Source organism: Ixodes scapularis, unplaced genomic scaffold (genome assembly GCF_016920785.2).
Source record: "Ixodes scapularis isolate PalLabHiFi unplaced genomic scaffold, ASM1692078v2 PGA_scaffold6__148_contigs__length_123643588, whole genome shotgun sequence".
Taxonomy (NCBI): Eukaryota; Metazoa; Arthropoda; class Arachnida; order Ixodida; family Ixodidae; genus Ixodes; species Ixodes scapularis.
The window spans coordinates 16206492-16221398 of record NW_024609881.1 but is presented as its reverse complement, the minus strand read 5'-3'; the positions used below and the strand labels follow the sequence as shown (position 1 = coordinate 16221398).

Here is a 14907-nt window from a genome sequence, read left to right as displayed (position 1 = left end):
CTGTGTTAAAGGGGTACTCTGGCGTTTTCTTTGTAGTCCCCGATTTGCATGAAAATTTGCTAAACATATCAACAAACATGGCTGAAATAGTAACCTAGATATTTGGCCAAAAGTATGTTTTTTTGCAAAGTTACTGAATTTACAACTTTGGTTTCACAGTGTTTCTCAAAGTGAAAAGCTCTACTGGCAACAATGATGTGGGGGAAGGCAGGGGCTCAATCTTTGGGCTGTAGACTTTGTTCCCAACTGATTGCGAACAGTTTCATGGTGTCAAATGAATGCTCTGGAAGGTTGCTCCTGCACAGCAGCACTAAACAGTTGCTCGGCACAGTTCATTTTTAGACTGCCCGCTCGAACCGCAAGCCTGCCTTGCCGTGACGTCACGGCATTTAAAAGTGCGGGTATATTTGAATCTTGGTTTTGGTGTAATTGTCATTGGCCGATTTCGCAATAACTATCTTGAATTTCGCTATACTAATTAGCATACTGTAGAGGGTAAAGGACAGCGATTTCGGAAATATAGTTAGTTGGGGTAGCTCAAGAAATCGCCGGAGTACCCTTTTAAGCTTGCCTCTTTAGTTGGAGTGGGCCGAAATGATTCCAAGTTTATTGGCGTGCATGGTGCTCAAAGTCGGGCAAGTGTGCTGCAGTACCCCTGAGTGGCACTTCAGCGCATCACCATGTGGATCCAGCAATGGGGTAGAAGGGCTTGGAGCATCAAAAAGTTTATCTTTACTCACTGGCACCAAATATGTGACCTAACTATTCTGCTTTTTCCTAGTTTATTTTTTGGCTAAACCAGAGGGTGTTTTGGGTTAAGTTTTGACCTAAAATTAAAAGTTTCCTGAAAATATCAATCATTGTCAACAAATATTTTTTTACTATTTAAGGTTTTTAGTTAAGTAGAGATTACAGTTTCTGCAAATGCATTAAAACAGATTTTTCATAGACAAAAGACGTAGTAGGTACAATGCCGGAAATAAGTGCATATGCTTAATTGAGTAATTGGAATTGGCTTCGTTGAGCAATTGGCAGCAATGATTATTTCCAAAGTCCCATAATGAATGGAATGCAGTATTTGAAAGAGTGAGTTTAAATTTGTTTTGACAACATTAAACAGTCATTTAAGGAAGTGAACATACTGTTTATTCATTGGGTCACGTGATATGAATTGTCCCAAATCTAGCAAAAAAAATTGACATCACGGTGCCAAGTTGTAGTGTCAGGTGGTGCTGACATCGTGTTACCTGAGGTGACCTGACATCACACAGTGTCATATTATGTCTCATAAATTTTCATGCGAAATATAGTGGGTTAATCGATGTCTCGGTTTCAACTCGCGGTGTCACGTCACCAATTATTCAGTGAAACTAGCATGATGCCATGATGTGACATGGTCCAGGGACATCAGTTTTTTATTAAATTGAGATACCATGCCATTGGCATGGTCATGTGATGTCTAGTTTCATGCTCGGTTGTGTGGGGAAATTATGGTGTCATGTGACACTGATGTCACTGTTATGTTATGTGACATGAGATGTCCTGCAGTCAGAGCAACATGAGCGTGCCCCCCCATACAGAGTTACCGTGTAAAGCTATCACTTTAGAAAGCAGCATTTATGAAACAAAATAAGTGCTTAAAGGGGTTTATCTGGTTCACACTAACGAAACAGTTAATAGAGCTAACTTTATTTCAGTGCTTCTTTGAACTGAAATAAAAAGAAAAAAAATTAAACCACTCAGCTGAAGCAGAACTACAATAATGGGTGCTTATTTCTACATGTGGCTATCTTTGTTGTGCTTTCCTAGTGACCTAATACAGATGAGGTTTTGTAGGAGAGGGAGCTACAGTTTTGGCAGAGACCAGCTGCCCACTGAAAGTCACCGAGGACATCTGGTTTGGATGCTGCTCCTGCACCTATGTCACCAGAGATCAGCGTGGGATCGTGAGCCACCTGGTTGCCCATGGTGACGAACAATACAAGTGCCAGCATCCTCCCATCTCATCTGACTCTAGGTCCCAAGTGGCCAGCAACACTCAAAAGCACAAGAGTGAAAAGCCTTTCAAGTGCAAGCTGTGTCCTCAAGCCTTTGCTAAGAATTACAAACTGATCCGTCATAATGTAACACACAGTCGTGAAAAGCCATTTAAGTGCAAGCTGTGCACCCAAACCTTTGGTCAGGCTTCTCATCTCAAAAGCCATAATCTAACACACACTGGTGAAAAGCCATTTAAGTGCAAGCTGTGCTCCCAAACCTTTTCTCAAAATATCAATCTGATCTGCCATAATCGAACCCACACCGGTGAAAGACCATACAAGTGTAAGTTTTGTCCTCTAGCCTTTGCTTGGCGTTCCAGGCTGATACGCCATAATCGAATACACACTGGTGAAAAGCCATTTAAGTGCAAGCTATGCCCTCAAGCCTTTGCTCAGGATTCTCATCTCAGAAGTCATATTCTAATGCACTCTGGTGAACAGCCATTTAAGTGCAAGCTGTGCCCCCAAGCTTTCTCTCAGAATTTCAGTTTGATCTGCCATATACGAACCCACACAGGTGAAAAACCATTCAAGTGTAAGTTTTGTCCTCAAGCCTTTTCTCAAAATTGCAACCTGATCCGCCATAATCGAACACACAGTGGTGACAAGCCATTTAAGTGCAAGTGGTGCCCCCAAGCCTTTTCTCGGAATTCCATTCTGATCTGCCATAATCGAACCCACACAGGTGAAAAACCATACAAGTGTAAGTTTTGTCCTCAAGCATTTTCTCAGAATTCCAGTCTGACCCGCCATAATCGCACACACTGGTAAAAAGCCATTCATTTCAAACTGTGCCCCAAAGCCTTTCCTCAGCGTTGGGATGTGATCTGTCATAATCAAGCACACAGCGATGGAAAGCCATTTAAGCGCAATGTGTGCTCTAAAGGCTTTTTTTCAGCATTGCAATCTGATCTGCCATAATGAAACACACAGTAATGACAATCAATTTAAAGGGGTATGGCAACCAAATTCTGGAGCTCATCTCTGCTTAAACATGAAGCGGATTAAAGTAGCACTTCAGCAATACCAATATTTTGTAGGATAACGCAAGGAAACATACTTTAAACTGAATATAACCACCGTAATATTCCGAGTCATTGCCCATCCCCGAGTCATCGCCCAACCCACTTTTTGGGCCAATATTGATTTCCAAAGAAAGCACCGAGTGATCACCCACCTTTACAAATACCCCAATGTAGACTCCGTGATCCGCAAACATTCATCCTATAGTTAGATGTCCTCTAACCTTACAGTTAGAGGACATCCATGACAAAATAAAACGAAGGAGAGAAAGACACTTCTTTGTTTATGCATTTTCTCTGCAAGCGACCCCAAAGTCGTAGTGTATCCGTGCTAAAACGACCGAGATAACAGAATGAAAGTTTGTTTTGCTTACAGAGAAATCGTCCCGACAAAAAAGAAAAGGGTGGAAAGATAACGCAAGCAGTAACCCTTTCAGGGATTGCGAGGTAAGCGAACGCCCCATATCCGGGAATGTAACCGTTGAGTGTAAGGTCAAAGTCTGTCTCCGCCGAAGTAAGGTTGCCGTGAACCTGCTTCTTCTCCCGCACGTCGCAACAGCGGTTTTGGAATGTTTAGGACAAAGCAAACGGGTAAATAAAGCTTCGCTGCAGCGCCGCACACAGACGTTTGTAGAGCGTCCCATTTCGAGCTCCATGTTCGTGGTGCCGTCCATGCCACGCAGCAACGCTGCCTAACCCGCGTTGATAGCACGCCGTGCACAAAGGCAGGCATGTATGCATTAAATGAGAAAGTTGCGCAAGAGCTTGCGATTGACAAGTCGCCTGACTTGGGCCGACGCCAAAGTACTTGCCAACGCAATCGCCGGCTTTCCCGCTTTCCCAGCATCGCTCTTCGTCGCTGTTTTGGTCCGCTCGCTTGCTCGTTCGTTGCGCCTAGGTAGTTTTTCTATTTTCATGTGGAATTTTTTTTAAACTAACAAGAAGAACATAGCAGTGTAATGTGCTTTCATGAAACAAACGTTCGTGCTGTGTGCCGATCGGCGGTGTTCATGGCGTGTATGCAAGCAACGGACTTCGCGATAGTAGAACATTCTTTCATGAGCATTTTTTTTATAAGGCAATAAAAATAATTCGAGTTTTGAGTTTAACGTATCTCTTCTGCAGCCGTGCTAGATACGCACAAAAAGATGGGCATTTGTTTTTCTGCTTTACTTTACTTTTTAAGCTCAACCGCCAAGACATGCCCCCCCCCCCCCCCCCCCCACTCTTTTTATGAATTTCAGGCAGCAGGGGGGTGGGCAATGACTCGAGATGTTACAGTACATCCAGAAAACCACCTCGTGGTTGCCTGTGAAGCTTCGATGGAATGTCGTGACAACATGTTAGTAAGAGCAGCGCCACAACAAGAAATAGGCTCACTCAAAGAGGTTACTTAGGCCTGAACTCGGGCCTCACCAAGGGCTTCGGGCGCTTTGGGGAGTAACAACAGAGTTGGCCATCATTAGTTTTAGTATTGGGTGATCTTTCCGGCAACACTTGTTTGGAGTTGTTTGGGGATTGTGTACTTGCAATGTAATGTCGACGCTACAAAATGTGTATTTAAATGGGCCCGAATGCCCACCTCTCGTGATGACGGGACAGCCGCCTCGGTCGACTGCAACAAACTCGATCGCTACGAAGTCAACACAGCTACCATTGTTTCTAAAAGGAGATGACCCCGTACGGGCTCTGCAAAGCAGTACACTTGTAAACAAATCGCTGCGGCATTTTCGTGGCTTAAGGGATGTGGGATCTAAGCAAAATCCAAGTAAATACCCGTTCACGCTGGGAGCGGAACCGCACTGGCATCGCATTCTGGTGATCGCCTCTGGAACGATCTTTTGCAACTGATTTTATGAACCGCTGGGCCTATAGAAAATTGCAACTTGATGCTGACGTGACGCATGGCAGAGAAAGATTAGACCGGCATTGAGTAGCTCCCAACAACTGTCCTCACTCGACATGTCTTGGTGTACCGTCACGTCGGATTAATATGTACATACTAAAAAAATTGTATGTACCCATGTTGCAAAGGCAATCCATATGGCGTTTATTTGAGCTCTGTAACACAAAAAAGGAGGTAGAATCGAGGAAAGTGTTCCTTTTCGACGAGAGCGTTTGCCACCGCTGCATCTGTAAACAAGCTAGGGACGACGAGGGGAAAGACTGGCCTTCTCACCTCAAAATAGAGGTCAGGGCTCAAACTTCATATGGGAAGGGTATACAAAGGTCGCATGAGCATGTTCCATTCAGCAAGCCAGCCAGTCGGTCTTGTGCAGATGGTCTTATCCGGGGTCGTCGGAGCAATGTTGCGTCGGAGTGCCTTGCTAGGCCTAGCGTTCCTGATAGTCCTTGGCGGTCGCTTGGTCGGTGGGATTGTTGTCGCAGCTGTTTCGGGTATCCGTAGTTCCAGCATTTGTATCCTTTGCAACGTTCAATTTGAAGAACTTTTTTCTTGGGACGTGCACAGAGAGCACATAGAAATGCACATTGTTCATTGCAACGATGTAAGGACGATGTTGCCAGCAATCTGGATTTTATCATAAAAAGCCCGTAAACCTGTGGAGCTGTCGTAGGCGTAATCGTAGGATTTCCAGATAGCTTATGAAAAACTTGCGACAATTTTGCTTCGTGAATACGGATTTCTTTTTGGGTTTGTCGTAAGATTGTTCCATGAATAAGCTTCGTTACCTGTTGCGAACGACAAAGACAAGGCAGACGGTCGTACAAATACGACTCTAGGCCGAATGGCTTCTTGGCCATCACGACCATTGGTGATGTAGCGGCCTCTTCGTCCACATTAATGCCATCATACCCACCGCTTTCATCGCATTGGTCGGCCACCGCACATTCGAGCCCGCTCCGCCGGCTCTGCGATATGTTATAGCCCTCGAGTACTTCGGCTAAGCGAGATTGTAACGCGTTGACGCCTCAAGTGGCAAAGCTTGTAACTACAGTACACTTATCCCCTCAAGCATGATGACGTCAAGGCCGCGCCGGATATGCCAGATCTCCCGAGATGCATCGCACTCTTCAATGGCTGATTTTGAAACACTCCCAAAAATCCCGTCATTTAAAACGAAAAATATAGCCATCCGCTTAAAATACACCTATGTGATTATCAATTACAGGTTTAGCTAATCCTAATAGACTTATTTCTTGATGTTTTCTGTATATTTCAAGTTTTGATTCAGTATCCCTTTAAGTGCAAGCTGTGCCCCAAAGCCTTTGCTCAAAGTAGTGGTCTGACCTAACCGAATTGAGCACCTAGCTGAAAAGCCATACGAAGCAAGCTTTGCCCCCGAGCCTTTGCTCAGAATTCTCATCTCAGAAGCCATAATCAAACACTCCGGTGAAAGGTCATTTAAGTGCAAGCTGTGCATCCAAGTTTTTCTCAGAATAGCCATTTGCTCGTACACCATTGAGCCCACACAGGTGAAACGTGCAAGTCGTGTTTCTAAAGCGTTTGATTCCGATCTGACCTGCCATAATCGAACACAGTGGCAAAAAGCCATTTAAGTGCAAGCTGCAGCCCCAGGCCTTGGCTTGGAATTTCCATCCTACCTGCCAGATTCGAAAGCACAGGGCTAAAAAAAACATTTAACTTGGCTGGAAACCGATTTTGAGTGTGTGCGCGCACCGCAGTGGTTTATTTTTATTTTATTTATGACATACTGCGGACCTAAATGGTCCAAGCAGGAGTGAATACAGATCGTAAAATACACGACGAAAAACAGTCAACAAAAGATATCAAAAAAGGCCACTAGGTTAAAATATACAGTAAATAACAAATGCAAAAATACAGGACAAGAAGCCTCCAAGAGCAAGATACACATTCCCAGTAAAAAACCTATACGGTCATGAGGTAGGAAGAAGGAAGTGACTCAATGGGCAGGGAATTCCAGTCATTGATTGTTCTTGGAAAAAAGGAAAATTTGAAAAGATTGGTGCGAGCAAAGTACGGAGTCAGTGAATGTTGTTGGTGATGTCTGGTCTGTCTCGTAGCAATGGGTTTTAGATATGCATGGCGATTAATAGATAGCTTATCATTTGCAAGAAGAAACAGAAACTTTAGCCTTGCTATTTGCCTTCGCTCCTGCAACAATTCAATTTTGTTTATCTGCATTAGAGAGGAGGGAGAATCTGATCGCTTGAACTTATCGTAAATGAATCTGACTGCCCGTCTTTGAACCCTTTCCAATTTATTTATGTCTTTTTTGGTAAAGGGATCCCATACAACGCTGGCGTATTCCAGTTTAGGTCTCACAAGCGTGTTGAACGCTAACAATTTTACGTTAGGGGGTGTATTTTTCAACTTGTGTCTAATGAGGCCTAGCTTTCTAAAAGCAGCAGATGTAATGTTGTCGATGTGTCTTGACCAGCCCAAATGACTATCAATTGTCAGCCCTAGATACTTGTAATGGTCTACCTCAGAGACGTTATAATCTTTTATTTTGTACTGAAAGGAGAGGTACTTTTTGTTTGTGATTCTAAGAAAGACAGTTTTCTCGAGATTCAATTTCATTTTCCATTGGTAGCACCAGTCTTGTATAGAGTTTAAGCTTGAGTTAAGTGCGAGTTGGTCATTAGTACACAAAACATCTTTGAACAATACACAATCGTCCGCAAATAAACGAATGTTCACTCCTGGGTCCACAACAGAAACAATATCATTGACGTATATCAAGAACAATAGTGGCCCAAGGACACTTCCCTGGGGTACAACGGAAGTCACATCAAGCATCTCTGAGCAACCAGAACCAACCTCGACATACTGTCTACGACCATGTAGATAGGATCCGATCCATTTAACGATGGCTGGGTCAAGACCAATACTTTCCAATTTAAAAAGCAGTTTACCATGTGGCACTCTGTCAAATGCCTTGCTGAAGTCTATGAATACGGCATCTATCTGACCAGATTTATCCAAAGTGGAGGCAAATTCGTGCACCGTGGTGACTAGCTGTGTCACTGTTGAATAGCCCTTTCGAAATCCATGTTGAAACTCGGTTATTAAGTTATTTTTATCAATGAAGTCAGTTACCATATTTGAAATTATATGTTCTAGTAACTTACACGATGTACACGTAAGCGAGATTGGCCTGTAGTTGCTCCCGACTTTAATCTTGCTTTCCTCGGGGACAACTCCTCTTGGCAATGCAATCAAAGGTACTGGCACACATGCCCTCTCCCATTTTGAGCACTGATCAAAGCTGTACACTCTTCTCCGAAATGCCAAGAGAAGTTGTCTTCAAGTATAGTCAAATTCCCAGACCACCCAACAGGTTTCACTATGGACTGACTGCCTACTGCTTTTAATATTGTGTAATACACGTTCCACGCTGTGTTGACGAAAGGTGGAGAGAACTGAACTGACCTGAACTTGCTCCTACTGAAACTTGCCTTCCTTCTCTGCACTGGCATCATCTTCATAATGTATTTATACGACACATGCTTTTGTTATATCGGTCTCTCTTGCGTTTAGGTGATCACAATATTCTGTTACTCAGTGCTTTTGTTCCCGATGGTTTCCATGTTGCTGAGTTCTGCATGTCAGAATTCCCTGACCACAGGCGTCATGTACGCCAGACAATGTCTTTTGTACAAGATCCTGTGAAGTGTGCTTAGTTTTGCATTGTGTAATGCACTTGTATATATGTGGTGGGGATTTTTTTACTCTTGTTTGTATTGAGTAAACATTGCAGATGATAAATGTGTAATCCGACATATTTGTCCGTGTTTCTCACAAATAAATCTTGACAGTTTGAGCTTTCACAGTGCTTTATTGTTGTTTTTGAGCCATTCCAGGTCTTAGCTGAATTTAATGTGTCATTGGCATAGCAGCTCTCTGGAAAGTTCTTGTTTTGCTGTCCTGTGCCATGCTGTGGCAGTTTCTTCTCCAAAAAAAATTGACCGCCAAGTAAATGTGCATACCACAGCACATAGGTTTGGACTAGATTGAATTATGGTGGCCATTCCCTTTGTATTGGGGAATAGAGTCCATGCTCTGCTCCAGCTAAAAGTAACCTGTAACAACAAAATCCCCCCCCCCTCAAAAAAAGAAGAAAAAGGTTGCGGCAGTTTTTTTTTATTTACAAGAGTTAACTATGCATTGCCAAACACTGATTCTCCTACAAAATGTAACCCTAGCGGTCCAAACCAGATGACAAAGCTTCAGAACTAACCGTTATAGTAAATTTATAAGCAAATTTCAGATTTTAGGAAAATGACAGTCAATAGAGTTAACATGGAGCTGAATGGTGCCAGTTACTGAAGACGAGCTAAAATGGGCCCCATTTTTCCATTGAAATTTCTAGAAAATCATAACTTTTGAATGAGCTAACGTTTAGTTCCGAGACTTTGACATGTGGTTCCGACTGCTTGTGCTACACTTGGGTGTTGAAGGAGCGTTCGGCAATCCATAGTTTATTTTTGCAGTGAGAAAAAATGAAAGCCGTTTACAACTCCCTGTAATGCCGGATTAGAGCGCAGCTCTTGAGAGGGAGGAGGGAAGGTACGGAGAGGGGGCTAGGCCCTTCGTCCTCCTCCTACTCGCCTCCCATTTAGGGGAAAATTTTCTGCTAAATTTAGCGGAAAAAACTTCCACTAGATTTTGCTGGGAATTTTTTTCGCTAAATTTGGCGGGGAAAATTTTTTGCTAAATTTAGCGGGGACTTTTTCCGCTAAATTTAGCGGGGAATTTTTCTGCTAAATTTAGCAGGGGAATTTTTCTGCTAAATCTAGCGGGGAATTTTTTCCACTAAATTTAGCGGGGAAAATTTTCCGTTAAATTTAACGGGGAAAATTTTCCGTTAAGTTTAGCGGGGAAATTTACCTATCATGCACCGCGCAATTACGGCGACGCCGACGCCGCTCAAGCCAGAAATGGGTGCCTAAGAGCTGCGCTCTAAAACAACATTTTTTGGGGTGACACGTTATACATGATGTACTTCTTGCTCTAACGCCACCAGTCCTCCAGCTTTCTTTTGGTGGAATCTCTAATGCTCGGTTGTTGCGCTGCATCTGTCTGCCGAATCTATGTTAGCTTCCACCCCCGTCCAAATGGCAAGAACCTCCAGGAACAAGTCTGCAGTCTATCACTATGTGTCTGTCTCGCAGATGGCGCAAGCGGTCTCCAGGTCTTTGATGGAACAAGCTCTCCACTCTCTTGTGTGGAAAGTCCCTCCCTGTGCATCAAATAAAAGACGACTTCCCCTGGTGTTGTAGAAACTCTCTTTCCGAAAGATGGCCTTCTGTGCCCCGTGTATCTGCAGCAAAGATTTTTAGGCCATCCTATTCCTCCAACATTGTGCCTCGTCCTCTTGCACGAGCATCCTTGCCTTCTTGTCATCGGCTTTAGCGTCGTCCTCCGGCTCCTTGCTGCCCATCAAAGTTTGTGTTGGAATGTGACAGCAATGTGCAAGCGTCCTTGTTCCTTTCCTCCATTTGCTGTTCTGACCCTTGTAGACCATGTTGGTCCAGATCTTGTGGGACCACTTTGTCTGATACATCTGGCTTGGGGGTCTCGTATCCTGTCTTCGCCTCAGTCTCCTTGACTCTGAAGCCAAGCCGAGGTCTCCTTGGGCTGCTTCATCGGGGCTGTTGCAGGGAGCTGTGGGGGCCACTCTTCTAGCCTTTCGCTGCCTTATCTTTGAAAAATTATGTGTGCTTGACTCGATGCAAGCCATCGTTTTAGAAGATGCCTGGAACAACTGCCGCATTACGCAGGCTTCTCAACACTTAAAAATGGTTGCACGCGCCCAAATAGGCTTGCTTGCAAGGATTCATTTTCCCTTGATTGCTCTTTTGCGGAGCTGTTCTTCGTGTTGTATTAGATAATTCGGCCCGCAGACACTTGAAGGCTTGCGCTGATGAGGCCTCAAAACCGAAACTTGCGTATCATGACTGTGGCCGCTACTACCCAATCTCGTAGTTGCACCACTTGTTCAAATCAATTTGTTTATTTACTCCCATCATACATATGGGAGTAGGAGGCAGAACAACGCTGCAGAAGTGCAGCTTGCAGTAGGAGTCACTGTAAAATCGCCAGTAAACACACAAAAATGACACCGATACAATTATCTTGTCGAATATCACCTCTTCTAGCAATAACTGTGTCAATATGAATTATATGTCGCATATTTAAAAGGAAAACTCTTTTTGCCAGGAAAAACTAAATATCTTAGTCTGGCAACAATGTGTTTTTGCCAAATCGTTGCCACATGTTTGGAAAAGTTCACTAACACTTCGGCTTTGCCTAATCCTAAGATTCGGCGCTGCATTTTCGATTCGGCAAAAGATTGGGATGTCCGGATGTCTCGTTCATCTGTCTAGAGTCCAAGCTAGAGTCCCTCGTAGAGTGTCTACGCTAAAGTTGGTCTATGTCTACAATCTTGTTCTATGCATCTATGCTGTTTGTGCTCCCAATTTTGACAAGCCTTCCAAAGATTTGGGCATGAACCTGACATGAAGTGGCTTAAAGGGCAGCTCCGGTCAATATTTTTTTTTAATTTGACAGTATAACTCTTTAGCTAAAGCAGTGTCCCTAATTACAAGGTATAATTTCTTTTTTGATATTGTGTGTAGATTTATAAATAACACAGCTTAAAGTTTAGTTGGGCGCCTACGGCAAAACCGGAACTATCTGCTAGAGGGATGGCAACACTGATCATCAGCCACACGGCCGCGACGTGGCTTCACAACGGTGCTGCGGTATGCGGTGCAACCAATCAACTGCAGCTCCACTGCGACGTGATGTCACAAGGGTGCTGCGCCAGCGTTCCTTGGCTAAAAGCTAGTCTGCTTGCCGTTCCCTGAAAAGCAGCTGGTTGGATCTTCAGAATCGGTTTTAGTGGAGTATGCGGCTTCATTTTAACGTAACCTTTCGACTGTGATCATATTTCGTGCCACTGAAGCGATACCAGTCATTTGTTTTGGTTCCGTTTTCGACCGTAGTTGCCCAGAGCTGTATATGTAGAGAGTTTGGCCATTTATTGGAAAGTATCTGCACCTTTCTGAAAAATGCTTCTAGGTCATCGCCATGTTGCTGATGCTGATGGGGCTGGTGCCACTCGCAAGCTCTATCAGCGAGAAATTTTCTGCCACTCTCTGGATTGTGAAAACCCGTCAGCGCGATTCTCTACCTATGTTTTTGCGGTTTTGCATTCAACGTTTTCTGGCCCCTCTTAGAACTTTTCACTTAATTTTACTGATGCATGCTGCATACCCTTCTGTGTTATCTTTCACTGTGAGAAATAGGGCTGGTAAGTGCCTGCCATTCAAGCGCCCTCCTGTGACGCAGCTGGTAAGATGCAAGCAGACGATGCACAATCTCAATGCTCGAAGTGGCTACATTAGTTCGCATCTATGCCGATTAAAATGATTTATTTATTAAAGAAACGCGTATAACATCTTTGTGAGTGATCTTTCTAATAAATAACAGTGCCTCGAAGTTGCTTTCAATATTAGGAAAACATTTATATCAAAAAGAAAAGTGAAAGCCGTTTACAACTTTCTGTAACGCCGAATTAGAGCGCAGCTCTTGAGGAGGAGGAGGGAAGGGTACTGGGGGGGGGGGGGCAAGTGACCTTGGGTGGGGGTCACGTGACGACGATGACGTCATCAGTAACGATGACGATGCGGATACCGATGACGTCATCAGTGACGTCACTGATGACGTCATCAGTGATGATGACAATGACGATGCCGGTGACGTCATCAGGGATGATGACGATGACGATGCGGATGCCGGTGACGTCATCAGTGATGATGACGATGACGATGCGGATGCCGGTTACGTCATCAGTGACGTCACTGATGACGTCATCAGTGACGTCACTGATGACGTCATCTGTGATGATGACGCTGACGATGCGGATGCCGGTGACGTCATCAGTGACGTCATCAGTGATGATGACGACGATGCGGATTCCGGTGACGTCATCAGTGACGTCACTGATGACGTCATCAGCGATGATGACGATGCGGATGGTGATGATGACGATGCGGATGCCGGTGACGTCATCAGTGATGATGACAATGACGATGCGGATGCCGGTGACGTCATCAGCGATGATGACGATGACGATGCGGATGCCGGTGACGTCACTGATGACGTCATCATTGATGATGACGCTGACGATGCGGATGCCGGTGACGTCATCAGTGACGTCATCGGGCCCACGTGACCCCGGGTGTCACGTGACTTGGAAAGCCACGTGACTTTGGGTGTCACGTGACCTTGAGGGTCACGTGACCCTGGAGGAGGGGTCATGTGACCTTGGGGAGTCACGTGACCCTTGGGGAGGGGTCACGTGACCTTGGGGTCACGTGACCTTGGGGGTCAAGTGACCTTGGGATGACCTTGGTTACGCAGACGGCGACGCCGCTCAAGCCGGGAACGGGCCCCTAAGAGCTGCGCTCTAAAACAAGCTTGGAGCCTCACATTAGAGCTTGTGCGGTGTGCGTCAAGGCTATTCATGGCGCCTCTGGTTTTTTTTTCTTCTTTTAGATCTGTGGAGGCTGCTGTAGAAAAAGGTTTTTGCATTCACCAGAGTAAATGACATGGTGCCTTTTTAGCTGCTCACTTGCTCACAGTTGTGTTGCAAAGCGCCGGACACTGGTTTTAGACAGATTGAGCTTGCCGATACCGATGCTTCTATCCAAGTGTGACTCGACACTTGCTGACAAGCGAATGCTTGTCAGCAACTGACACTCAGCTCCAACAGCATCGAATATGTGGCAAAGATGTTTGTCGCATCGCAACTTCTGCTCAAAAGAAAAGCGGACATTTTCGTAAATTCTTCAAATTGTCGAACACAACCCAGCAAATTCAGGCGATATATTAATTTGTTTTATCCAATCTTTACTAAGAATTGTTTACAAATTTAAAATCGCTTACTGAGGAGCACATCATGGATTATGCGGATATGAGTGCAAGATTAAACATACAAACTGTAGTAATTCATAAAAGGTGTATACCTCGATTTTTGGGACGCTGATGTGTCACCGACTTGCTAGATCGAAGACTGATCGCGAGGGGGTCTCGCACGTTTCGTGTCGACGGGGTGACTATGCAGGGATTTAATTGAAAGAACTCTGGAAGCCAGCCAGCGCTTCTTCCTGCCAGTTATTTTGAGGAAATGTTTGTTTATTGGTTTACAAAATTAAAAGGAATCAACTTGGAACTAACAAGAGACCAGCACTCACAGGACACACTGGAACAAACAGGGTACACGGAGTCGCTTTCATTGAAGTGTTTACCAAACACGCGAGAGGTTCTCGAATTTCGCTTTCCGAATTTCAGTTTGATGACAGTTCTTTCTGAATCTTATTTTGTCCGAATCATAATTAAAAGTACACCCTATTTGCCGTGGTAGATGTTGTAATTGGGTAAAGCACTGAATATTCTATCTTCATCATCCAGCTATTGTACTGGGTTAGAGAACAGCACTCCCCCAACCCAGTGCTTCGACACCTCAGCGCCAAAAGTGTTTGTTAACGTACCACAGTTTGAAGCTTTGGTAAAATGTCCGACTACAAATATCACTTCACCAAATAAAAATAACGCGCAAAACTAGGCTTTGCTGCGCGTTACCCAAACAGTGCATGAAGCGAGCCGGCGAGCCGAGGGATCCAAGATCTGCGCGGTCTGTCCATCTGTCTCACCCGTGACGTCACAAACAATGATGATAGCTAGAGAAACACCCCCTGTAGTTTACGCATGCCGCCAATACTTCGGTATCAGCAATCAGTGGTCGGTATAATAAATGAATAAAAGTGTATGATGCATCCCCGTGTCCATTAGCAGTATTTAGTTACACCAAAACCCTTTTGAATTGGGGTGG

At 44.5% G+C, this 14907-nt stretch overlaps 1 protein-coding gene across 1 annotated transcript; it reads left to right on the top strand.

Annotated features, from left to right (window-relative positions):
• Positions 1-680: 680 nt before the first annotated feature.
• On the top strand, positions 681-6708 carry LOC120843229 (zinc finger protein 239-like). The gene is made up of 2 exons (XM_042294705.1): positions 681-699; positions 1837-6708. The coding sequence occupies exons 1-2, from the start codon at positions 681-683 to the stop codon at positions 2808-2810; spliced, it is 993 nt and encodes a 330-aa protein (XP_042150639.1). The 3' UTR covers positions 2811-6708.
• Positions 6709-14907: the final 8199 nt, after the last annotated feature.